The sequence below is a fragment of the Calidris pugnax genome, unplaced genomic scaffold, assembly GCF_001431845.1.
Source record: "Calidris pugnax isolate Ruff unplaced genomic scaffold, ASM143184v1 scaffold114, whole genome shotgun sequence".
NCBI classification, from domain to species: Eukaryota; Metazoa; Chordata; class Aves; order Charadriiformes; family Scolopacidae; genus Calidris; species Calidris pugnax.
In genome coordinates, this window is record NW_015090891.1 from 1,757,533 (window position 1) to 1,785,359 (window position 27,827).

The window sequence follows — 27,827 nt, forward strand, 5'->3', positions numbered from 1 at the left end:
TCTTCACACACACACACACTGTCAAGTACCTTTATGCAGTCTGATATAAACTCCATTCAAATTATTACTATTGAGTGAAAGAAAAACTGTACAGAATTTATAAATAATCATAAACCAGCTTTCTCGGTTCATGCAGCCATTTGGAAGGAGGCTATGCAAAACTGCATGAAGGTCCTGGACCATCTGTCCCAGTCAAAATCTAGAGATACTCTGTCCAATGGCCCTTTAAGGACTGTACTTGCCGTTTGCTTTCATTTAGACAAAAACTGTTTAAATGGTAAATGTGAAAATATTAGTTTGCTTAAGTCGCGTTTTGCAAATCAGTTGTTCGAAGACTGAACTTTCCAGTGACATTCAGAATCTTTTCTCTTGCAGCCGTTTCGTAGAGTGACGTTTTCTGTTGTGAGTCAGCCTCAGGACCCGCATCAAGGGTCATTGCAGAGTTGCTATGACAGCGGTCTGGAGGAGTCAGAAACACCAAGCAGTAAGAGTTCATCAGGGCCAAGACTGGGTGCCCTTCCACTCCCAGAGGACAACTACGAAAGGACTACGCCGGATGGCAGTGTTGGTGAGGCAGAGCATATGGAAAATGGTAGGGGCAAACACGACATTCACACACATAATCTCACTAGCAAGTGATACTAAGTAGACTTTTGAAAGGTCAGTCCAAAAAAAAAAAAAAAAAAAAAAAAATTAAATAAATAAATTAAATAGTTAAAATGGTAATTATTTTATTTTAAAGTTTGTTAAAATGCAGATATACAAAATAATGGAACATAACACTACTAATAAAACCAGCACTTTTCCTCTTTACACGATTTAAAAACTATACTGCAGAAGCAGTTAAAACATTGAAAAAAATACCAGTAGAGGGCTGGGGAGATGGCAATTGAATTAAATTCCATTCTTTTCATTTTAGATAAAAGACCATAAAGGACATTTATTCTCTTTTCCTTCCATTTTTGGTTCAAAAACTACTTAAGAAATTTCCCGGAATGTAATATGTACAGCATCAGCAAAAGAGAGGATTAAAAAACCCCACTCTAGAGAATTCCCTTTGCCCAAAAAGGTTATATAGACTGTTTTCAAAATAACACTGAGCGTCAAAGCCATTCTTCATTATTTGGAAAGGAAGAACATTGTTTTCCTTTTCTTCACACTTTATTTTGTACAGTACTTTTAGAACATCTCATTTAAATTCAGGGTCTGTTTACATAGAAGGGGAAAATGCTGAATCCTTATTTATTCTATAGTAATTCTCCAGCTATTAAAAATTAAAGGTGAATTAAATCATAGGTTTTATTTTCCTTTTTTATCTAAAATTATTTAGTATTTAAAAAAAACCTTTCCAATTTGAAATGTATTTTATAAAACCTGAATGTTTTACTGTACTCCACATATTGGCCTCCATCTAAAATTTTATGAAGTCAGACACTGACTTCATCGTCTTTTCATGTGCCCATAAACAATAAAATAAATTATTCTATGTCAAAGTGTACAGATTTTTGATAACCAATGAAATAAAGGGTTTGCTAATCCCATTGGAATTGCTGGGTGTATGCAAGAAGGGTGGTATATTCTCTGTTATAGAATGAATAACTTAGTTTGGCTGAGTGCATGTTTCAGTTTTTCAGAGATTACAGCACTGGATAATTATTCTTGGGTTTTTGTCTTTCCTGAGATAGACATGTCAACCCACTAAAAGTGTGTTGTTCTCCATGGTGAGATATTGCCAAATCTAGTATGCTTGACTGAAGAATGGCTACAGCAGCCTACATATGCTTATAATGTATATCCCAACAGCAAATGATTAATTGACCAAAGAGGAAGTTGGTATTATCCATCTAAAAAGAATATATATTAGGTCATGTATGTGTATAAGTGTGTGTTTATCTATTATCCTCGGTTATTTATATGAATATATCTCTTTACATTTCATTTTTCTGGGTGGGTGGTAGGGGAGAAAGTGATACCAGTATTAATAGAAAGTGTCAGAAAAAAGTTTCTAGACTTTGGGATGATTATTTTATTGTCTGTTTTGTAGTGAGATTTTGTGTTTAAAATGAAACTAAGTAATTTGTTAATTCCCCCGGACACATAGCAGTGCAGTAGATTGCTAAACATTACATTCTGAGCTCAGAAAGTGGCTCTACACATGTTAGCATACAGTTGAATATGATTTTTCATACATTTAGTAGCCAATGAAAATCATCCCACTTACTGAAGTGTAATTGAAAGTGAGGAGAGAGCGAGCAGTGGCAAAAATGAAAGGAAACAATTTTATTTCAGTTTTTGTGTTGGTGCAAAAACTGGCATTGCATTTCAATAATTAAAGTATTTTAGAAACTGCTTTGATTTTTTTGGAAACATTGTATTTTATATTTGGCAGGATTAATTTGTTGGAATCAGTTTTTAAAATAGTATTGTATAGACAGAATAGACAGAAACAGAGCTAGGTAAATGTCTCGTTTTATGAATAAGTGAATGAAAACAAAATTATTATGAAAAGAAAAAACATGGCAGGACTTGCATATGGTAATCAGGAATTCCTTCTCCTTTGTCAAACCTTGAACTGAGACCTTTGAAAGGTGGGTGACATTATGATGAAAATTATACTCCACAGACTTTTGGATTTTGCTGTCACATTTTAAAAACAAGATTTCAACGGTGGCATGTCGTCTGCCTCCAGAAATTTTTGTTACCATTAATCTATAAATAATGACAGAACAGGATGGAATGTACTTTTGTTCTTTCATATATGTAATATCTGACATCTGAGTGAAAGTTTTCTGTGATCTGATGCTTAAGTCCACTCGTATTTTAACTATTTTAGGCACAATTGTATTGTTCAAATCCTAATAATGTAATCTTCAATATTAATGGTTCCTTCTGACAGAAATAGAATTGGAATTGAAATCTGTCAAGTGTTCATTTGTCACATTTAATTGGAATCTAGGTAATCTGCAGTGTTTAGCTTGGTTAGGTTCTAATCAGAATTTATACTGAATTTTCATGCAGATTTTCCATGGAAACAGCACTTTGGAAGCTGTCTCAGTTATTAATTGCTATTACTTCAAATATTTACCATTTAATTTCAGTTGGTGTGAAACAATGCAGTTATAACTAATTGCCTTGGATTTCCTTTCATTTTAAAAGTTTGAAATTATAATTTTCAGCACAGTACGCTAAACCCTCTGATACATTTGATGCTTTTTTTTTTTTTTCCTGCAAGCTAAGATGACTAAGGAAAGCAAGTAATTTTTATAGTTAAGGCAAATGTGAGAAGGCTGAGTTCAGAGTCAGAGTAAATAGGAAATTCAGCTTTCTGTTTGCTGGTAAGAGGCCCCTCTGTCTTTTCAGGGGAGAATAAAATGCTGGAAATTAAAAAAAAAAAAAGGGTAAGGGGGCTGATTTTCTTAGAATATGCTGTACATTACCCTGGAAATTAAAAAAAAAAAGGGTAAGGGAGCTGATTTTCTTAGAATATGCTGTACATTACCTACCAGCCTACATGACTGTCAGATGTAGATTGAAGTCTTGTTCTGATGATTAGCTGTGGTGTCAGATGTAGGAGAAAAAAAAAAAAAAAGGGAAGAAAAAAAGAAATGTTAGCAGATTGACTGTGAAAATGCAGTATGCAAAGATCTTGTTAATTAGTAAAATCTGCAGAACCAGAAGTAACTTCTGAGTTAATTTATCCCCTGCCCTTGGAGCTTTCCTTACAAGGAAATTCTGCTCATATGTGCAGCCTTCTTCTCTAATTTTGCTGTTAGAATGGCACTGTCTTAATGTAGATTGTACAATAATTTTCTTGAGAACATTTTTATTACATCCGTATTTGTACATCAAGGATAAAGACATTACCATGGTAAATGAGTTTCCTGGTCTTTAGTCATAGCCTTCTGTTTTTGACAATGCCTAATACCATGTATCTCAGAGGAAAGTTAAAGGAAAAAACCCGTGGCAGATACGTCCAGAATTACATATCCTCCCAACTTGAACAGGTAATAGTCAGCATGTGTTTAAATTGTAATTTTCTAAATAATGATAATAATAACAAAACATTTATCGCAAGTCATTAACCCTTTTCAAGTTACTGGCCTGAAGGATATCTTTCAACAGGAAATTGCTTTGAAGGCTATCAAAATGATTTTATTTTTATTTGCTTTTTTCTCTTATTTAACATTTATAATGAGTGTTCCTTTTTATCATTATGAGAAAGAGCATGGAAGAATTATTTTTTCTTATAATTTATCTTTCCTCTGAACCATGTATATTATTAGGTTTTTCAGTCTTTGATCAACATATAACTGTTTTTTTTCTTTCCATGAACTTTTGTTTCTTCCAATGAAGGTAGGGGTATCTGGAGATGTATTTCCACTACTTAAGGAATGGACTATACGGCCTTTTCATATTAATTCCTATGTTATTAATTACACATACGTTATCTAAGCAGAGCTATTAATTGTTCCGTTTCATGTTCACCTGCTTCTGTCAGGTCTCTCTCATGTTTCTTGTGGCCTTCTTAGAAATAGTTCATTTTATTCCTTTCCCCCCCATGATTTCTGTATACTTACTATTTATTTATACATGTATTGGCCAAATCAGTTTATTTTTGTTTAATTTAGCTAGAGTACCTATAGTGATGAAACTCAAGCAGTGTAGATTTTGGCCCACGTGTTCTTCCCTGGAGATTTGTTTCCATGCAGTTGTAATTAGGATGTCAATTAGACCTGACATACCTGTGATAAAGCTAGCTAAGGTATTTCTACATGAGCATATCTTTGGTCTGCAACACAGTGTTTTAAGTTAGTCCATGTTTCAGTATCAAATATATAAGGGAGGAAAGAAGGAAAATAAGAAAATGGTTTACAGCTTCCAGTTTTACAGGGGGAAATGGAGTAAAGAAAGATTAAGTGAGGTGTCTGAAGTCAGAGAGGAAGTAAGGGGCAGAGCTTGAAAAGGGGCTCAGAATTTTTGTGATTCAGATACTGGACTCCCACAAAGAAATCAGTAGATAAATTACACTCTGGCTGAGACACGGAGAATGAAAAGGCAAGGAAGAGCAGTGCATGATGTTGGCTCATATAGTCTGATAATATGTCAATGACAATTTCATATTTAGGCTGTACGTGTCAAAGTTCCACTGTCAATACAGAGAAGGGGTTCATGGTATGTGATGGCTTGAGAAAGGAATTTTGTCAATTAATAAATGTAATTAATTTTATCTTTAAGAGCATTCTCTCACTTTTATTTGTAAGATAGAATATTAATCTGTTCTCTGGACCAAAGTGTTACTAAGATGAGAAAAAGCATCCATTAGTTTACAGAATCCATGTTTCCAGAATCCATTTCCCTTTAGCTTTTTGCAGTGCAAATAATGCAGGTTAATGTTCTTGAAGACTTAAATCTCCTTGTTGTAAACATTGCAAACTACACATTAATTTATTCCATAGAATTACTGTACTTTTCCAGTTCCCATAATTTTCAGATGTTCTGTTCTCTCGAATTCAGGTCCTAAAATTGTGAATAATTTTGGTTTTAAAACTGTGTCCTGAATGTTAATGTAAGTAGTCCATCTGAGAGGTTGAGTCAGTGAATGTTTTCAATGTAGTGATTACATGCTAATAGTTCCTTTTTTTTTTTTTTTTGGTTTGTTTCTTCTTTCAGTGCTGCTACATCCAATTTTTCTTAAATATTACCCTCTATGCATGAACCCAAAATACCAGAAAGTGCTGCACAAATCATTATGTATATAATACATATATATAAGAATTCTTATCCTTGTTTCTGATAAATCCTAACCTATAATTAGGCACACAATGAGCTCTGGATTCTGTAAACCTAGCAACATCTATGGGTAATGTTTTGGAACACACAGAGATTAAGTGATGGATTATGTCTTGAACCAGTTTGTTTTGAGAATGGAGTATTCTGATAAGATCTGTTAAAAGACATTCTATAAGAGGAATAAAACCAACCCAGTTCCTAAAACAGAAGCCACACTGTGCAGGGATCCCACTTGTACTAGTGCAGCCTTATCTGAGGCAATGAACCTGGCTGGGAAAAACATTGGCTGTTTTCCTCCTTGTTTTTTTTTTTTTCCCTTTTTAATCTTTTACCATGTTCCTTTAGATGACCTTACCCCATATGTCTGTGAATTTCTTCAGCAGAGAAATATGTGGTTTGCTAACTCCTATGCACAGTAATAGCATATAGTTTCAAAGCTATATGGTATTTGTTCTAGAAGTGTTATACATGTACACTTACAATAGAAATAAGGGAAGTATACTTTGATTTTGTTACAAAATCCTAATGCTGATATATATTTTTTGCATATATTTTTACTTTATTAGGTTAATAACCTTCTACAGAAAGATGAGCAATTATTTTAGGTTGTGCATTATATGTCATTGCACTGAGGCGTATTGTATCTTATCCACTGTTCTATGCTTACATGGTACTTCAAATGCATAATGCAAAGCAAAGGACCAAATACAGCCCAACTGTGAGCAGAAATAATTCCTGCTGAAGCTGCCAGAATAGTATATTGTTTATGTCCTCTCTCCTTACCTTTTTGCTTCCCATGACCGTCCAGAGAAATACCAACAACTCCTGTGTATGCGGTCTATTCACCAAGTGTATCCAAGTATCACATCCAGAGAAATACCAACAACTCCTGCATGAGGTCTATTCACCAAGTGTATCCAAGTATCACTGTGAATTGTATTCAGCTTGATCAGGATTTGGGCTGCTCAGATGCTTGGAGCTGCTGGAATCAAAGTTTCAGCTCAGATGCTTGGAGCTGCTGGAATCAAAGAAGGAATTCCTATTTCTGCATTGGAAATCCACCCCTGCGCATTGATAGCAAAGCTAACAAATTATACAGCCTTTTTCTGGTGCTCTGAATAGCGTTACTTCTATTGCTGTTCTCTGCCTGTTGCTTTCCCATTGTATTTCCTCCAGTTCTCTTCATGCTTCATAGTGAAGAACAGCATTAGGCTCTGTTTATTTTTTTTTTAAGCTATATTACAAGCTCGCTTCCTCCACTCCCGATTTCATTGTCCTGCTCTTAAATAGAAAATACAGCAATAACTGTTCACCACTCTTAAAAGCAGTATATTGATATCAGACGGCTTGAACTGCGACTTACTAAAACTTAGTTTTCTTTTATTATCTTTAAAAAAGAAAGTCCGTATTTAAATCCCATCAGGTTTTAGTCAATAATTTGAAAATGGGGAAAGCCGTTGGATTCTCAGAGAAGCGTGGCTGGAGTTTCATCTGTTGGGCTGAAGCAGTGAGGGAAGGGTTTGTGTGCGCCCGTGGGAGCACACACATGTGCACATCTCGGTGAGTCAGTTCTCTCTGCAAATACTCCTGAGATCTAGAGAGCTGCAATTGCATAACCTGCCTCAGCTCTGAATTTCAAATCAATTCACTGAGGTGGATACCCAAGAACGTACAAAAGCTGAGAAGTGGAGAACCAAATCCTCAGAAAACAAAGCCGTGTTTCCAATGTCAAACTATGAATTGATCTTTCAGCTGGTAATTGGTTCAAACACCGCCCGCCCCTCAAAAAATATACTAATTTGGACACCGACTTCCAGTTTGCAGTCAAGTTGGTGAGGGTTTTGCTATTGACTTAGTGGAGTTTAGGCTTTTGTCCAAGTCCTCGGTGCCAGCTGCTAGCTCAGGCTGCCTCCCACTGATGCAGACTGCAGAACTCCCTTTGATACTGTCGGAGGCCTGAATGTAGACAGAGGACAAAACGCATTCCAAAATTTACAGACTCAAGGAAGAAGAGACATCTGGTTTATGAATGGAATATTTAGCAACCTTTGCATCCACGGCAGCCTCTTTCCTGGAAAAAATCTAATGCACATAGTCAACGGAAATTTATTTTCCCTCCGTTCAGAGAAGCCCTTTCAGCATGTTGTCTTTCCCCTGTTCTCTATTTGTGTTTAATGACAGTTTCTTCAGTTTCCTGATCTTTCTGTCCCTTTAAGTCTTCAAGTATAATGAAGATCGACAACATTAGATCTTTCTATCCCTTTAAGTCTTCAAGTATAATGAAGATCCAAAAGAAGTCCCACATAGGGGTATTTCTTCTCCATTTCAGTGAAAAATACATTTTGTTCTCTACTGCTGGTTCCCAACAACTGTTCTATTTATTTATTTAGTTAATATTCATTGCAGCAAATGATAATGCTTTATTATATGTTATCTACATAATTTATATTTTATCTACATAATTTTACTACTTTTCTCTTTCTCATACGTTCCCAACAACTGTTCCATTTATTTATTTATTTAATATTCATTGCAGCAAATGATAATGTTTTATTATATGTTATCTTTATATAACTTTATATAGCTTCATATATCTTTATATATGGATTTTATACATAAAATCCATAATTTTACTACTTTTCTCTTTCTCATACGAGTTTGATACGTTGAGTTTGATGTTTTAAAAGCTGAGGTAGTTTTTCCTACATGCAAACAAAGACTGATGAAATTAAAAGAAAGTGTATTTTTTCCTTTAGTCCATTTTTTAAAATATCAAGTATGAATTATTGATCCAGAACAAATATTTGACTGAATTTTCCAAATGGTGTACTTGGACTGAAAGGACAAGAGCGTGTCTGATTGGCCACACAGTTGAACCTAAAGGAATCATAACATTCACATAGATCTTTTTTCAAAAAATCTGCAAACAAATGCAAATCTCAAGTGTATTAAACTGGCATGGGCCCATCTATGTCATAAAGAAAAATTTAAATATTAACTACCCCTGTTATATTAAGACTTTGAGTAACAGTGGAGTGAAAGGGCCCAGAACAGGTAGGTAAAACCCTGAGTTATTGATATATACACTAGTTTCATGAGTTGTTGCATTTTCACATCTAAGTAAAGTTGCTTCTTCAAGTGTTCTTTTTTGTTTCTTTTTAAAAGAATGTCATTTGTAATAAGCATTTGTAAAAGGTAAAGTTCACTGTGACAAAACATAGAACATATGAAAAAAAATAAAGACTTAATCTTGCAGTTCTTTTTACATCCAAAACTGCAATTTTACATTTTTCCGGTCTGTAGCTTATCTAAGCAGCTCAAAATAGTTTCCTGAAGGCAATATTATTTTTTGTTACTTGCTGATGTGTGAATTCGGAGTTAGAACAGCGATTCTACTTATCTAGTTGCTACATAACTTAATTCTGTGACTCTAATCCCAACCTGGGAAGGTTCGTGGTCCTGGCAACATTTCTGGGTGCCAGCCTTCCACAGAACTGTTAATGAATCCCAGATATTGACCCAATGTGTCGGGTCAATGTATAGGGTCAATATACAGGGTCACTTGTTGGACAAAATGGGGTGCTTAGGGAAGAACATAGCAGGGCAAATAAATTGACTCACCTTTCAATTATTCTGTGTATGAACAGTTCGTGACTCAGATTCCCTAAGCCACATACAGTGAATTTAATAACCTTTATGGATTTATATACACAAATTTGTCCACTTTCTGTTAGAGAGCACGCAACTATTAATATCTCTTTTTCCTAACAAGGGTTTTTAAGTGATTTTGTGTCCCATTAGGCTTGGATTGGACAAAGGAAAAATAAATTTGCTATTCTGGTAAGGACAAGTCGATGCGAATTTTCTAATGAGAATGTTTTGCTTTGTGCCCATAATGGTCTTTGCTGTTGTCTCTGGAAGTACTTTTTTCTGTTATTATTTCATTTTCTGAGAACAGCAAATAAATAAGGTCCAAAAAATAAAGGCTGAGGGGAAGTGTGTGCATTTCTCATGTATTTTAGCAAATATTTATGTCAAGTCAGTAGGCCAAAATCTACACAATGGTATTTAAAGGAATTAGAAGCCCCAGTACAGTATGTGACATCTAGAGTTCTGAAAGCTCTATTTCATAGGAGGTAATTGCTTTTTAGAGAAAATTAACAATTTCTTTATCAGTCAGAGGATTTCAAGGCCAGCATAATATAGAGACATTTAAGAATTTCTGAATATTACTATAGTATCACCTTTATATGGTGTTTTGCCTCAGCATCAACATAAACATCCAATGTCAATTGGTTGAATATCTAGGAAAATAATCATGGCGTATCCTAGAACAAGATGAATACTAGGACTTTAAAGAAATTATACAAATCTTATTAGTACACTAATTTAAAATAAAATTCCAGAGGAGGTTGACTTGTTTTGGGCAAGGAATAACAATAACAACAAAACCCTTACCAAAAACAACAACAAAAAAAGAGATTTTAGGCTCCAAAATAGTGTTTATGCACAGCTAAAAGCAAAAGAAAACTCAACATTTATTACATGAGAATGTGTATTTTAGTAATCTGCCTTTTATAAAGGTTTTTTTGTTTCTTTTTTTTTTTTTTTTTACTTTAGACTGGGATCTTAACTTCTAATAATACTAACTTCAAACCTTATATCACAGTTAACTTGGTGTTAGAAATAAATTCACATCAGTGATTGATCCATTCATATTTAAAAGAGCTTTCCATTCTCGTGCTGCTTTTAAGAATTATGGAAAGGACAAACACATCTCTCAGTAAATAATAATAAAAAATGGTATATTTTTGACATGATTAAAATCTGTGCTTCTTTCTACCATATAAAATGATTGAAATTAAGACACGAGTGTAAATTTCTGTTTGGGGGATAGAAGAAGATGTAAAGACAGAGAAGGAAGAACAGTATTGATGGAGTTAATTTATTATTTTGGTGGTTGCGTGCTCTCCTGCAACCAAACAAACGTGCCCATACCAGCTTTCCCAACTTGCTTGTCTGAACCTGTTTTTTGCTATATCTAAGGAACAAATCAACCCTAAAAAGCCCTGCAGGGGCACTTGTTCTTTTGCTAAGCAATCTGCATTATTTCATCTGCAAGGGAAGCAAAATCGAAGTGTATCATATCTAAAATTTCATGTAAATAAACCATAGGCAAACTTGTACCAAAGTGGGGGTTTTTATTCCTATTTTTTATGTCAGATTTGTTTCCTTGATCCAAGGATTTTTCTGTGTTTTTCAGAGATTGTAACAGTGCTATAAATATCAGTGGTGTCCATAGAGGAAATCTTGGGAAAAGACTTTCTAAATTAAATCTCAGGACACCAAAAAGTGTGTGGTACTTGTGCCCTCTCTCCCTACTATCTTTGAACAGCTTCAGCTGCACTGTAGGTTGTTTTCTTATGTGGGGTTATTTTGCTCACAATTAATTCATATTGTCTTTTGAGAGGAGAACCTGTGTCCCTTTTTAGGGCAGTGCAATGACATTTACATTGTCATTGAGATGTCAAAGTAACATCTACCAGTGGAATTTGACATTGCAAACTTTTATTACAAAGAGATCTGATGTAATTTTGTCTCCCACTGATGCTAGCTAATAACAGAAACTTCTATTTGCTAAGTGCAGAAAAGAAACCTTTTTTTTCTTTAACAAAATATTTGAAAAATAAACTAAAGTGTGTATTGTATGCTATTTTAGTAATATTTTTCAAAGTTTAATTCTATTAGCAGCGGCCATCATTCCCTGCTAATAAATTAATAATTTGTGCTAGCATTCTTTTCCTATTCTGCCATGCATTGCAATAACAATACAGGGTTTATTGTGATATGTCAGTAGAATCAGCAGCTCTGGAGATGTGTTGGTTTCTGCTGTCTCATACACAGCCACAGTTAAGTACAGGAGAGAGTAATAAAATAGTTAATTCTAGTTATTTTCTAAGTTTCTGGGGGTTTTGGGTGGGGGAGTGTTAAGAAGGCAAAAGAGGAGGAAAGTAGCCATGAGTGACATTATTATATATGCTGATTTTTAAAATTACAGTCTTCTAAGTATTTTAGTTGTGTTTGTAGATGCCTGGTTCAATGCCCCACAGCATGATTAAGACTGTGATGTCTGGTTCAATGCCCCACAGCATGATTAAGACACTGTTTTTAATGCAGTTTCATAATTAAGCTCAAAAGTTTTTTTTGGGAGAAAAAGTGGGCTAACATAGTTAAAATGAAATCTTCTGCTCAAAAATATGTATCAAAAGTTTTTATGCTTGCTGAGAGTTCATAATGGAATGAGGATAGAAATTTGGTAACGCTATGTAAAGCATATAAGGAAAATATTTCAGCTGTCCTGAAGCACTGAAAAAATGGTGATGGATCCATTTGGCAACATGCAAGGACCCTGCACAGTATAATTCCCAAGTCATAAGGAACCTGCAGGTATGATTTACATCCTTCCTGAGCCCCCGTTTCCAACACGTTGGTGTATGGGAATACAACCAACTGGCAGAGGAAAGAGCAAGAATGGGCTTTGTTCTACTCTTAGCATGCTCTGGCCAGCACTCTCAGATTTTTATTGATTAGCAAAGGCCTGAGGAAACCTGAAAGGAAAACAAGATTTAATAATTTTGATGTTGTATGTTATCCTTTTTTTTTTTTTTCAGAAGCGAGTGCAAAATAATCTATTCTGCCCATAGTTCTCTACCTGGACAATACCAAAGGTGGAGCGCAAAGTGTGATAGGAAAGAAAAAAGATCAAATTTTAATCTGTAGCACAACGTCTTTGTGTCTTTTTTGATCTGAGGGGCTCAAGAACGGTGTGCAAAGGGCAAGAGCAGAATTGATTTTTCCCACCTGTTGTTTCCATCTACACTGGAAACGGCCATATCTGCAGAATTAAACTTTGGGAAATAACAATGGCAGAAGAAGCTGGCTCATGGACAGATCCTGATGCAGCAGAGCAGTCTGAGAGTCAAAACAGAATATATACTAGATTTTATAAATGACAGTAGAGAGGACAGGCTCTACGCTGCCAGCGTGCACTGCTCCTAACAAAGAATGTTCCTCAGAGGCATAGCTCACTTGCCAGGAACACAGATATGGAAACTGGAGACACAGTCAGATCTAATCTCACAAACAGTAACGGGAGAATGCAGAAAAACTTAAGATGCCCCCAAAGGTTCAGATAAGTGAATATTTTTCTCTTGCTTTTCTCTTCAAAAGGAAACAACTGCCTTTAGCTTTTCCCAGGTAGAGTCCCACATGCTATGGCTCATGTTATGAATTTTAAGTGGAAAACCTTTTCCAAAACATAAAGACTTTATCCCAAAGTTTCTTGATAAATTCTGTATTAACCACGGAACTTAAGAAAGTTATAAAACTAAAATATTTTCTCTAACACAGTTCTTCTCTATCTGGTACTGCTTTTTTTTTTTCCTGCCACGTGTAACTGACTTTTAGAAAGTGCTTTTTCAGAAGTAAACAAACTGTACTGACAAGACAAATTTGTTTATTACTGTGAAGATAAATAGTAAAAGAATTGAATCAAGCCTGGGTCAGTAGTGACAGAAAGTCATTACTCTAAGGTGGCAGTTAAGTGGCTTGTGTAAAATGACTTAACACTTGGAGAATATTACCTACTGGAGAGGTTCTTATGCCCCCAAAAGCATTAACCATCATCCTGGTTGAGACTGTCGGCTCTGTGTTTACGTGGGAATAGAAAATCTACCTAGGCTTGAATTTCAACAATGGATTAAAATAGTTTTACTGAACAGAATAGTAGTGAGGGAGAATGGTCAAGGCGCAAGCTTCAAGGCAGAATTAGTTCCTATATTTCCTAGCACTTGTATTGACCTAATTTTAAATGTTCTTAAGTGAAGGGACTCCCTCAAGTTGAGATCACCCCTATATTGGGGTGAGGTTTTCTAATACTACTACAATTTAAAAATGCTAACTTTTGCCTCCTGGAAGTAATTGTACTTTATAGTAGTGGAACTCAGAAGTGCTTGCATTCTATTAGCTGAAAATGAATTCTGTTGTTCTCTCCCTAGAAAGGAAGGAACACAGAATGGAATAAACAGTTATTTTATTTTTTTTTTCCTAGTCTCAAGATTTTCAATCAATTCTGCTCTCCTGCAGAAAGGAACTTTTCTTTCTAAATTTTAACACAGATTTTCACTATTTTCTCTCACAAACATCTCTTGAAACCATCTCGTGTTATGATTTCCCCAGTGCCTTGACTACCATCTTCATCCAATTATATAAATACCCATATATATGCATTTAGATGTGTACAGTGTAGTTTCCAAATAGGTCTTAATAGAGCAATCAAACATGAAGAAACCTCATTAAAAGTGCCTTTTTAAACGTTTTTGCTCTGTTCACTGGCATATTCTGGGAGAACAGAGAATCTCTGTGTTATGCATCATGATCTCGTCTCAAAATCTCCAATGTCTTGAGCATTGAGTGGGTTTTCTGTGATTTGCCTCCATTATCTCCTTCACTACTGATCCTGAAGGGATTATTCATTTACAGCAGTTATACCATGAACTCATTTAGACAGTCTAAATCTGAGTTATTCTTACTTTGCCATGTCTTACACAGGACTAAAATTTCCTTAACACAATGCTGCAATAGTCACTCCTTTTTCCACTTGAAATATAGTCTGCACAAAGACCAAGGTATTTAAGCACACAGTATTTCTAAGATTCAGCTATAAGGAGATAAATTAAAACTTCATCTACACTGCTATAGCAATTGTGTAAATGAGGGAATTACAGCTGTTAGAAATAGCTAAATACAGTTCCATCCTTAAAGCCCTGTATTTTCCGTCTTCACTTAACTAACATTTTATATAGAGACATAGTGAAAACACTACAAATATTTTCCATCTTAACAACTAACACTTTATATAGAGACATAGTGAAAACACTACAAGTAGAATCTCTTCAACCAGGCAAGCCACTACATAAGGGCTCCAGATCACTAGATGGTAACTAGGGACGTAGAATTGTAGGAAATACCCAAACCTGTTGTTTTTTATGCTTATTTAATATGGAAATTTGCACCAAATGCAAGCTCTAAGCTAGAACACATCGTATAAATCCTACAAATCTTGAGCTGCTCACAGGTAGGATAAAATATTAATTCCAGAAGTCATGGAAAACCCCCATAAGAAAAACAAAGTGACAGATAGATTGACCCCAAAACAACATATAAACATATACAAATTTGTGGTAGTTTATATTTACCTCTATGTGTTTTTGAATTTATTCTCCATATTTCAGTGCTTCATTCCTAATACCCAGAGGCTGTTTTGTGCGTGACTCTCACAAACAGAGACATGACTTTTGCAAAAATAACACAATTCTGCAAACTGGCACTTCTGTGTGTGCCACAAGACCCTTCTTTGGGAAGTGCAGAAGAAAAACCTGTAGTTTGTTGAGATGATTGAGATGATTAGTAAAGATATTTAAATATTTTCTTGCTATAGAATAATGTCATGTCCATTGCAAAACATCACTTAAGTTTTTTAATTCCACAGTGAACCATCTTAGCTACATTCATACAGTCAGTTCTGAAATAGCACTATTTTTTCTTTTTTAGCATTACATAAAATGTTTCTGACTTCAGTTAGAGTTGTGGTGCTTTGTGTCATGGAAAATCTGTAAAAATATGCAGTCTCTCTGCCTTTCAAGTCTTTGATCCCTGGGATACCTCCTGAAAAGGACGACAAATATTGAGATACTTTTAAAATTAGTTTTAAGGATAGCACAGAGAGAAGTATTTATTTTGGTTTTCCTCAGCTTTCTAGGAGGTAAGAGTTTTATGGAAGTTTTAGCATGTTTCCTTATCTTTGAGATCTGAAGCTGGACAGCCTTTGAAATCTTTGCAGTTACTTCTCTAGCTAAGTAGAGAGAACTATTTTCATCACCTTAGTAGGACTGCCTCGCAAAGACACTTCCTTTGGTGAAATGAGAGGATGAAAACAGAAACGTTTTTAAGGCTTCTTTTTGAGATAATAAGTTTTAAAAAAATAAAAAGTTGGAAAATTATTTACAAGGAACTAAAACGATACCTTCATTGAAATGGTAAGCAAACCATTAATCAGTGATTAATCAGCAACTCAGGGAGTCAAATGCTAATCTTTTCAGGGGATGCAGTTGCATCATGCTGCGTCAGCAAGAAATAAGCTGTTTCCACCTTTGAGTCTGATTTAAGAGTTCATTTCACAGCGAGAATGGGAATAGATACTGGGAGCTGGAGAGTCTGGGGTTGGCTTTCAGCCCTGCCACAGCCAGTGTGAGACAATGAAAAAAATCGTTAATTATAAAACAGATGCAAAATTCAGCGCATAAAATTAATAGGAAGTTCTTCATAAAGATCAGTGAGCTTCTCAAAGGGAAAGCTGCTGATAATTGTGACTTTCAGTTATGCTGCTTCCAAGTATTAGTTTGATTAAGCTCAACCTTTGCTTTGGCTATTCTCATCATCCAAAGAATCTCTATACTCATTGTGTTTTCTAAGCACATGATTATTAACAAAGGAATAAAATATTAGAACTGAAGAAAAAGGAGTTACAGTGGCTGGATAAGGCCCAATACTTTCATTTCCCAAAATAAATATTTTCCCTTGAAGATGAGCAAAGTGTATTAAATACGCTAAGCTCTACATGCCTGTCCTATTGATTTTAGAAGTGAATTGGCAATGCTTAATTCAGATGGAATTGCTCTGACTCTTTCCAAGCCTTGCTGGTTTTCTGGTCCCCAAGAGGTTCTTTGTTGCTTACAAACATATCTAGCCTAAGTTTCCAAAGATTCCACTATGCCAGCAGCATTCCTGACAGACCTTTCCTTTTTTAAGTTTGCAAATGAACTTTTTGTGCAATGCAGCAGATTTCAGGAGAATTTGGAGAAGTTTGTATTTTAGGTGCTTCAAGAAAATACTCTGTTGAGCAATAACTTACTTTTAGTGAAATATATAGGAATACTATTGCTAGTAATACAATGTGGGTTATTTTGCTGAATGTTTTAGCAGGCTTAAGGAATAATTACCCCTTTGTCACACATGAAGAAGTAGCTAACACTGTAATTAAGACAATGTTAAATCATCCTGGTAGGTCTTTTAAAAATATTTTTTAAGCTTTCTGATAAAAACGGCAATCTATTCTCTAATAGCATTGGATTTCAAATTGGGAAACAGCACCATCAGTGAAGATGTGTAATAGTGAAGCAGCAGCTTTAGAAAAACAGATTAGTGTTTCATTTTGGGTTTTTGAGAAGTTTGAAAATCCTATGTCTTCTGCACACCTCTCAGAAACATATTAGTCAACACGGATCTGGCTTTTTTAATTTTTATAATTGTCAAAAGAAATAAAGAAACTTGCAGCAGATAATTATATGACCAACATGGATCTAGCTTTTTAATTTTTATAATTGTCAAAAGAAATATTAAGGAATAATTACCCCTTTGTCACACATGAAGAAGTAGCTAACACTGTAATTAAGACAATGTTAAATCATCCTGGTAGGTCTTTTAAAAATATTTTTTAAGCTTTCTGATAAAAACGGCAATCTATTCTCTAATAGCGTTGGATTTCAAATTGGGAAACAGCGCCATCAGTGAAGATGTGTAATAGTGAAGCAGCAGCTTTAGAAAAACAGATTAGTGTTTCATTTTGGGTTTTTGAGAAGTTTGAAAATCCTATGTCTTCTGCACACCTCTCAGAAACATATTAGCCAACATGGATCTAGCTTTTTAATTTTTATAATTGTCAAAAGAAATAAAGAAACTTGCAGCAGATAATTATATGACAACAGTATAACCACTAATGTGAAAATGACTTCAACAAAAGCAACTTTCCAGCATTAATTATAATAAATGAGATTCTTTAGCTGGAGAGAATGAAAAGGGCATTTTATATTTATACTAGGATTATACTTAACGTTTTTTCTACATTTTAAAGTGTCATAAATCTAACATTTTAAATTATTTATGTTACATTCAATTAAAGGTTAAGTTCAGCTAGCTAAGAAGAATTATGATTTAAAGGAGAAAAAATTTTGCATTAAATGCTTCATTATGCAGTTTTTAAAAGAAAATGGGTTTTAATGATTTCAAGCACATAGATACTTTGGTGTACGCTGCAGTGTTTTTCTAATTCTGTCTTTTCTGCTCAATTAGAATAGTCTGTTTTCCTTGAGTGGTAGGTAGGGCTCTGATTCCAGAAGAACATACACACTTCCCTTCCTAGTGCATCTTTACTTCCCTATCATTAATTAGGTATTTATGGAAGGGCTTATAGGGTCACAACCCTGATGAAAGAACTTTATTTCTTTAAAAAGGCTAGCTTAAGAGCTGTTTCTGTACTCAAAGGGGTATTTTTTAATCCTTCAGTAAAGGTAGTTAAAAAATTAAAGGAAAATAAATTAAAAAAAAAAAAAGATAAAAGAAAAAAAATTATTTCTCTACAAGAAATCTGAATTCTTAGGAGGTACCAGCATTCTAAAAGTGGGATGTTTTGTTTGTTTGGGCTTTTTTCCTGAAAAAATTACAGGAATTTTGTTTTAGTCAAACCTGATTTAAATAATTTGTCTCTCCAGAATTGAATTCTGTGTATGAAACAGATTACTCTTCCTTGGTATTTCAGGCAATAATAACCTATAGAATATTTTTTGTATGAGCTTATCTTGCTTGGCTATACATAATGTTGAGGTCTCAAGACTTTCCAATCCTTTCTTTTTTTCCTCTCTTACATTATTTGAATACTAATGTGGATTATTTTTGTTGACATAATTTTTTGGAATTAACTTTACATTGTATTATTATAAGACTTTCCAATCCTTTCTTTTTTTTCTCTCTTACATTATTTCACTACTAATATGGATTATTTTTGTTGACATAATTTTTGGAATTAACTTTACATTGTATTATTACTTTAAAAAAATTTCTATCGTTTTCCTTTATTTTAATATTATGTGAAAAAATGAAAGGTGAATCCAATTAATTTATAATATATATTTCTTCTCTGGAAAATGAATGTTTTTTAATTTCTAGTTACATTTGGTAGCTGGAAAGGTTTGGAAATCCTTTAGGCTTTTTTATCTTTGTTCTATAAAGATTTTGTAGTCAATAGTTGATTATACTAATGGCAAAGGAAATGATTTGACTTCAAGTATAATAAATGGCGAAATACTTATGTCTCTTGCGAGTGTTACCATCACCTCATGATGATAATATATCATGTAGCTTATTATCCTTGCAGGGGTACAAAAATAAAACAGCAAGACATGCTGCAGGAGAAATATTTATATCACTGCATGGTGATTTCTTGGCTTATAGTAAAACATCATGCAAACTACTAATATCCAATGGAGATATCTGTAAAAAATAATTCCTAAGGTTTTTTTCCCAATTTGTTTTGAGCACTGAAAATGAAAACTTCAGAGCTAAAACTAACCTAAAGATAATAGCTTTTCATTTGTAACTGCCATAACCGAATCTACCATGAAAAAATACTGTTACACGTAAGGTCTAGTAGATCACCTGATTCTTTGCTTTCCTGGATCATTCCCTAATGACTATTCTTAGAAGAAAAGGAGGCTGAGGGGCAATCTCATTGCTCTCCACAGTTTCCTGAGGAGAAGAGGTGGAGAGGGAGATGCTGAGATCTTCTCCCTGGGATCCAGTCACAGGATGTGTGGTTAGGGCTCAAAGCTGCACCAGGGGTGGTTCAGACTGGACTTTAGGAAGCATTTCTTTACCAAGAGGGTGGTCAAACACTGGAAGAGGCTTCCTAGAGAGGTGGTTGATGCCCCAAGTGTGTCAGTGTTTCAGAGATATTTGGACAATGCACGTAATAACATGTTTTAACTTTCAGTTGGGCTAGATGATCATTGTAGGTCTGTCACATAATAACATGTTTTAACTTTTAGTTGGGCTAGATGATCATTGTAGGTCTGTCTCTTCCTACTGGAACTATTCCTTTCTAATTTCAAAAACCTGTTTTTTTCATGTAGCAAAATGGAATGTTGTGTTCAGGGAAAAAACGCAGAAGAAACGAAACCAGATCTACATCTTAAACTATTTTTCTAGGCTTTTTTTTTTCATAGTATGTTTTCCAGATCTGATTTTTTTAGGATGTTCAGTTCAGAATACATTTGTAAAGCTCAGATTTTTTGTAAATTTCTGTTTAAACAATGAAGCTTACTCAAACATGACCAGATTTTATTTTCAATATAATGCGCAAGTCAAATTGTGCTGGAATAAAAATGTTTTTAAAAGGTATAGGAAGCATTTATTTCACGCTTCATAGCTTTACTGAGGGAAACTACTATAACAAAAAATGCTTTAGATGTAAATACCCTTTTAAAAAATATTATCTTTGAGATCTATGTTTTTTTCATAAAGTAGAGACTGTAAGGACTGGAAGAGGCCTCACACTCACCAGTCCTATTCTCTCATAGAAAACTTTGTACAATACTTTCTGTTATAAATTTGTTAACCTCCAACTTAAAACCACTAGCAGAAAAGGAAAGCCAATTTCTGTACCTCTGTTGTGAGATAGACAAGAACTATGAGTTTGAAGATGAAAAATGATAGCGCGGTCACTTCATTCCTTTTTGTCCTTATGCCTTATGGTTTTCCCATCTCGGTGCCATGAGATAATCCAAATTTCTAAGTACAAAATGTTTTCCTGTTCAAGCCTTCGATTAGCCTGGATCAGCAGTCTCCAAGCTAGTGCTGCAATGCTTTTTCTTCTCCTATATCTGAGATGTGAGACCACGCTTTCATTTTTCTTTTTTATTCCCCCCGCCTTTTTATTTCCCTCCACCTAATATTAAAATCTAGACTTTGAAAATGGCTCAGAAGGTTGTGGATGAAGACTTGTGGATGCAGTCTTCTAGCTGAATTGTTACATGGATGAGTCCATTTGTAACATACAAATGTATGTGTGTGTATTTAATATACATGTATATTTATATAGAGACAAAACATGTACACGGTAGTAAAAAGGTTTATATCAAATAGATCAAAAAATTAGGAATAGACTGTGAGACAATAACAATCACCAATTAGTAGCTGAGACTACTACATACCTAAGTGAATGGTCCCACTTTGCTCTACAAATGGTTTAAGGTAAGCTGTAGTAGTTTGATTACCAGTTTCTAAAATCAAGCAATTTAACAGAGACTATTAGCAGCATTAAGCAAGCTTATTAACTCGGGAAAGTACAGGACTTTACTGGAAGATACTAATCACAGCTGGCTTCTGCCAACAAATGAGTTTCAGATGTATTGCTTTCCAGCTAAAACCTTCACCTGCCCACAGAATCAGCATCAACAGGCTGGGCTGAGCCAAAACCTATGTTGTGATGAAGCCGGGTTCAACCATAAAAACCAGGCAACCTATTCTAGGAGAGTATAATTCCTACTATTCCTTTATATTCCATGTTGAGTGTAACGAGCCCCAGCTGTCCTGGTGAGTCACAAGTCAGTAACCTGAAACTCTCTGTAGGGTTTTAGTGCCTCCCCCCAGGATAATCATAATTTTGTCGGCTTAAACCTTTTAGTTTCCTCCCTTACTGAAAAAAGTGAGAAGCAATAGTGGCGTTTTTCATTTTAGTTACAGCCTAAGGAGACCTCTAGAAGTCATGTGAGTAGTCTTTGTATCAAAATAATGGTTATATTTAAGATAGGTAAAGGAACAAGTAGCAAACTGAACCAGATCTTTCTGGTATTGTTAATACCAAGTGTATTAAAAGTAATGCTAAAATAAAAATACACACATCTAAGACAAGGAGCACAAACTAGGCCAGAGGCACAGGAGCTAGACCTCATAGGAGACTCAGGAAGAAGAGATACTTGTAAACTCTTCTCTTTACTATCAAGAGAAGGCTTCCAGACTCAGAGCTTTGTGTTTTGTGAAGGTAGCCCTAAACAAATAAATGAACTAACTAGGGAAAAACAAAAACAAATAGATGTGCTAATTGATCTCTTCAGAACTAGCCAATAAAAAACTCTGGACACACCTAGAGTACTTCAGTTATTTAAGCTTGTGCTTATAAACTGGAATGGAGGGAGATGTTTCTTTTCATGTGGGATAAAGAGCACTGAGTTTTCTCTTTATGGTAAGTACATTGTTGGTGTTTTAGATTTTTGTTTTGGTTTGTTGGGGGTTTTTTCTCATAAAAAAAATTATTTGTAAATGATAGGAGGAGTATGGTAGCCAAGACCAGATTTTATATTTTGCATAATTATGTATTGTTTGTACTGACTGATTCTTAGAAGGTTTACATGAGAAATCGGGAAATTCTATTTGAAGTTTCTTTAAGCTCCTTTTGTTCCTTTATGGAAGGCAGCAGGGTTGGCTGAGGCATCTTTCTGCACCTGAAGGTATGATACAATGTAGAAAGGAATGCAGAGTTCATTAACTCAGAAAAAAAAAAACACAAAAAGAAATGTAATTCTTGCAGGTAGGATTCTTGTATAGGTGGTGGGAATTCTGATTTCTGAACTGCACATTCAGAAGCTCATTTAGTATGCAGGATTTTACAAGGATGTTGAAAGAATTGAAAAAATTCACCAGAGAACTATGAAATATTGTAATTATTTTTTAAAAGCTCCCCAAGCAAGAAGGTTCAAGAGTTCATTATGTTTTGTTCATAAAACGTAAACATCAGAACAATTTAGAATTTGCTCTGTTTTAAGAACATGCTTCGTATGTGCTTCTAAACCTGTAAAAATACATACTAAAAAAACATTCTGGAAGACCAAAACTGAGTAAATATAGACACTTTAAGGTCCTTGTAGAACAGACACATAAAATAATTGGATGAATGTTTTAATTCTGTGGTATAGAGAAGGGCTGCTCATGAAATAACAGTAGTTTCTGAGATTTCGTTCCAATGAAATGGATGCTGTGCAGGGGTGTTTCCAAAGGTACTGAATAATCTTTGTTTAGAATTGTCATTCAATTACAGCTGTAATTAAAAGTAATTTAATTTTCACTGCTTCATGGAGCATACCTCTGTAAAGCAAAGAGTGCCTTTTACTTCAAAGTAGCAAGTGAAATACAGCTCTATGACATAATGTACTTTTAATCTACTTTGTTACTTTATCACTTTATCAGCTTTAGCTCATCTGCGATGTGTCTCATGGGGAAGGAGAGCACTATAGATGTTTTTATATGTTTAAAACATTCATTTTTCCTTTCAAAATGCATGTTTGAACATTTTTAGTCAGTTATGGTCATTGAGTAGAAAATGAAGCTTTTACGTTTGAAAATGGCTGCAAAGATTTAATCCACTTAGTAGAAAATGAAGCTTTTGAAAATGGCTGCAAAGATTTAATCCACTTAAAGAATGGTAGAGAAAACTTCCAGTCACTTCTACTGTTTAAAATCTTTGTATACATTCAAATAGTAGATGTGGTGGTCCGCTTTTAGGTGACATTTACCAAGAAGTCATCCCATTTTAATATCAGAAGTAGTTTAAGACAACGAATCCTTGAATGTATTGACTTTTTTAATTTTACCCTGTGTATATACATATATATAACTCAACTAATGTTCTGAAGTATGTGCCAGTATGTTGTTTAAAGTTTGAAAAGCAAGGATTTAAATTCATCCTGGCTAAAAAGCCGAATCAAAATACACTTTTTTGTACTTTTTATCATTTTGTGGAATAATATTTCCATGGCCAAAGGTTCATGAAGTAACTTAAAAGATATTAAAAAGAATTTATTTTCTCATATAAGTAAAACAAAATACTTTTATGAAAGTGCCTGTGAAAGGAAAACTACACTGGTGCTTAGGATACTCAAAGAACAGAGCTATCACCTGGGAGGAGGTATGACAGCAAAAGGTACTTCAGGTCCTTTTATCATCTCCCAGTAGTAAGTTTTATGACCAGGATGATACACAAAAAGCTTCAATCTCATTCACAGGGCAATTGCTGCTCGCCCTGGAATACAAATGAAGACAGTGGATAGGAAGCTGTGTTTTCCTTTTATCCTTCCTTATATTTAACTATGAGGAGTATAATTTACAAAGAAATAATAGTATTGCAGTGAAGTATGAAACAGGTGTGATATTTCAAGGCAATTCCATATTGGCAGCTTGTTTTCTGCTCACAGAAATTACTCACAAGCCTGAGTTTGTGTTTATTGTGCTCTCAAACTGCCCAAATCTATTTAATACTTTTTTTTGGTGCAAGTTTCCATACTTGCATGCTCAGTAGATTTTTGCCTTCTGAAGAATTTAAGCCGTCAGCGACACATCTAGTACATACCATGAGTCTCTTTGGAGATTTTTAATGTCTAACAGTCAGGATTTCTGAAAATTGTGAGCTAATTACTATTGGACTGTAACATATATGTTGTTTATTCGGGTACAAAGTTCTTGTTGATATTGGAGAGCCAGGCTATTAAGTTACTTCTGTTTCACCTGTAATTTGAACTGTTCGGGTAGTTATAAACAAGGAAACATTAACAAGCTTCTAATTATGTAGATGTGTTTGTAATTTACTCAGATACTCTCAGATTCAACCTGAAATCTTTATGAAAGAGAAATAAAGATTTGGATATGCAATTGGAGAAAGCTTTGTTTTCTGTAACTGCTTTAGCTTTGACTGTTGGTTGCATTGCGGGAGGAAATAATATGGGTGAGCTGTATGAATTAGGACAAAATTTGCCCCAGAATAGGTTTGAAAAGCCTGTATTCATACCAGTAATATGACTGCTTTTTTGTTGGACTGCTAGCAGTGTTCAGCTCTCCTTTAGGCAGTTGCTGTTTTAATTCCATCAACTGACTGTCCAGCCATATGTACTTGTTCTCTCTGAATGACTTCATTGTTGTGGGTATTCACTGTTGGTTGACTTGTTCAGACTATTTGACTAAATTCCTGTTAGTGTAGTAAGATTTTCATGGAGAGAAAAAAAAAAAGATAAATTTATGCCAATATTTTCTATGCCTGGAAATCATTTCTGTTGTTTCCAAGTGAGATACCTGTTCAATGAAGTATCTTCTCATTTAATATATACAGTTCCGTTTAATTTATACAATCATCTACTTCATATATACAGTTATAACAACTTAAAGGTTAATCAAAATATGACTCTGTTAACAACGGAAATTTCAATTTAGTTCAGTGTTAAACTGTGTTCTTTAGGTGGCTTAAAACAAACAGACTCTCTCTTCCCCCAACTTCTGATGTAACAATGTCAGATTGATGAGATGCAAAGTGATTCACCCCTTCTGGCTTCGTGCCAAAATCTAGTCAGTCAAGACTAAGACTTCCAAGTGTAGAATATCATGCCAGATGTTGACTAAGCTTATGTTGTGAGGCTAGAAGTCATTAGAGATTTTGTATCATCAGTTAACGTAGCCAAGTACTACTTTTTTTTTTTTTTGAAGAGAAACATAGACTTGCTTGATTTTTTTTTCTGTGCTTTTGTCTCCATTTAGTGGAATGACCTATTATTTACTGCTGAAGGTATTTATGTTATTAATGTGATTTTCTGAACTAATGATTCATAAACAAGTTAATTGATTGCATGGTATTTATAGATTGCATAAGGATGTTGGCACTTTTTTTTTTCTCATTTTCCTTATAGTTTTTGATAAATAGAGCTAGACATTTGTCTTATCACACAAACATGCTTGTACCAGTGTGTCCTCTGCTGTGAAAACTTTACAAAACTTTCCAGATATGAAAACAGAGATGAGAATGAGTTTGGGTTATGTTGATTTTTTTTTTTCTTTTCTGATTTTTATCCTAGAATAAAAATGACTTCAGTTTGGCTCCAGGCAGCCACATTACTTGACTCACACTTACTCAGTAGATTGTTCAAGGTCTCGCTGCTGTTGGCATTAAAAAAACCCAATCTCTTGTACATGGATTAACTCTTTGGGGAAACTTATCTGGCACATGATGTATCTAGCATATGTTTTTCATCAGAAAGAGACATGTATGTTTTATCTTTCTACCTAATTTATCTTCAGTAAATATATTTATTTTGGCTACTGAATGGAAAATGGGATTTTTCAGTGGGTGCTTGAGTTCGTTTGCATCTTAGTTCATGTTACTGATGGAGTATTTGATCAGTCACTGCATTTCTCTTGACTTTCTCCCAGGTCTCTCTTTTTTTTTTAAACTCAGCTATTCAAAAGTTTAGAGCTGATCACTGGTGGTGTGCAATATTCCTTCAGTGAGTATGTTGATACCAGAATACTGAGCTTCATTGTTTGCAGCCTTGTAAATGTAGAAGCAACCCACAAACAAACTGAAAAGTTTCCATAGATAATTTCAAATTATTTAAGTTACCCCCTCCCCACGTACACAACCCCCTTTGTCCCCCAAAATCTCCCCAACAATCCACAGACACATCTTTGGAGCATAAAGGTGTCACCATTAAGAGCATCACTATAGCGAACTCCTAAAAACTCCTCTACCAAGTCTATTTTGTTCTTTCTTAGCTTTTATGTGAAATATTTCACATCTGTGAATATACACATATACATATATGTTATGAAGTCTTCAAATGCATATTAGAGAACAATTTTCCTATTACATGAATACATAGTGATCTGAAATACACATTCCTTTAATTTCTTCCATGCATATAGATTGGTCTAATGTGATTGTCAGAGCAAGATACAGCATTTTTTCTCCATTTCTGTTTTCCTAAAGTGCATTTGATGCTCCAAAGCATGGTGAAACTTTACTATCCATCTCTTTGCATGATGTATATTGAGAAGTCTTAAACTGTACTTCCTAAAAGAGTTGTAATAATATTTCTCCACTTCAGCAGAGGCATATATAGCACAGTAAAGATCTTATATTTTTGGATGGAGACAGGCTTTTTTTATCATTGATTAAAACTTTTCTTACTTAAAGTAGGCAAAAGAGTTATCCAAAATGCTATCAAAGCATCATTCCTTCTTCAAAGTTTATGCAGTAGGGAACAAGAGTAGGCAACAACTTTTCAGTTGTACACAAAGTCCTCAGACTTTGTAGAACTTTGTACCAAAGCTCCATAGTATAATGAGAGAGGGAATTACATGTAGAATTTAGTAACTCTTTATCTAATCCTTTAGGCCATTCCACAGTTGTCACTAAAACTTATTTTTAAGATTATTTTTATCTTAACAGCTATGGTCAGTAAAACTTGTTATATCCTCAAGTTATTATGAAGTTGGCAGGAGGAAAACTTTCTGTATTAACACCAACTTTTGCAAATATTTATTCAAGAACTTTATTATTATAGCAATTTGAAGTAGGCTACCCTTCCAGTTTTTGAAGGTTTTAGTTAGTTTAATGATGGTTCAACTGTTTTTTAAAAAAATAATTACTTGCCTCATATTCAATTATCTTCATTAAAAATAACAAATTCCGGTGGGTTTTTTTGAGATTTTTTTCCAGAGTTTTTAGTTTGCAGCATGTGGTTCCTTGTGTGGAAAATGATTACACTGCTGCACAAGGTTAATGGTTTCTTTAAATAAAAATATAAGATTTATAAACCAAGATATTAATGGCCATAAAACTTCAAAATGAGATTTTTTCAATTTAATCTGAAGCAAGCTAATATTAAGTGGGCAGAAAAGCCTTTGAGAAGCAGTTTTCAAGTTCTATTTTAAATACTTTCCTGTGTATCCACTGTTGAGACTCAAAGAGGAAAAGGAACTTCAAGATTGTCTTTTTTGTTAACCTTTATTGAATGAATGTAATGCACTGGAATAGTATGGTTTGTTCAGAGAAGACCTGTGTGATTCTCTAGAAAAATTGAACTCATCTCAGAACTGTCTACTTAAGAGGGATGTTAGGAAAATGCAAGATAAGCATCAATAAATTGCTAAAAAATAATATAATTCTAAGAGTGCATGTGTCTCTAGGACACAAAAAGATAGCATGAATTCAATTCTCTAGAAAAATAAAACTCATCTCAGAACTATCTACTTGAGGGATGTTAGAAAAATGCAAGATAAACATCAATAAATTGCTAAAAAAATAATATAATTCTAAGAGTGCATGC

At 34.4% G+C, this 27,827-nt stretch overlaps 1 protein-coding gene across 5 annotated transcripts in view; it reads left to right on the forward strand.

Annotated features, from left to right (window-relative positions):
• The window catches only part of PCDH7 (protocadherin 7), a 318,427-nt gene that overhangs the window by 165,098 nt on the left and 125,502 nt on the right, over window positions 1-27,827 (forward strand). For 2 of the 5 annotated variants that reach the window (XR_001412647.1, XM_014947677.1), the window contains exon 3: window positions 376-592. The exons of 1 other annotated variant lie outside the window; for it this stretch is intronic. Coding sequence is in view for 1 of the 4 variants with exons in the window: in XM_014947677.1 (XP_014803163.1) it covers window positions 376-592 (217 nt within the window). In the remaining 3 variants the exon portion in view is untranslated. The remainder of the gene's footprint in view (window positions 1-375; window positions 593-27,827) is intronic. 2 more of the 5 variants (XR_001412648.1, XR_001412649.1) reach the window with 2 other exon arrangements.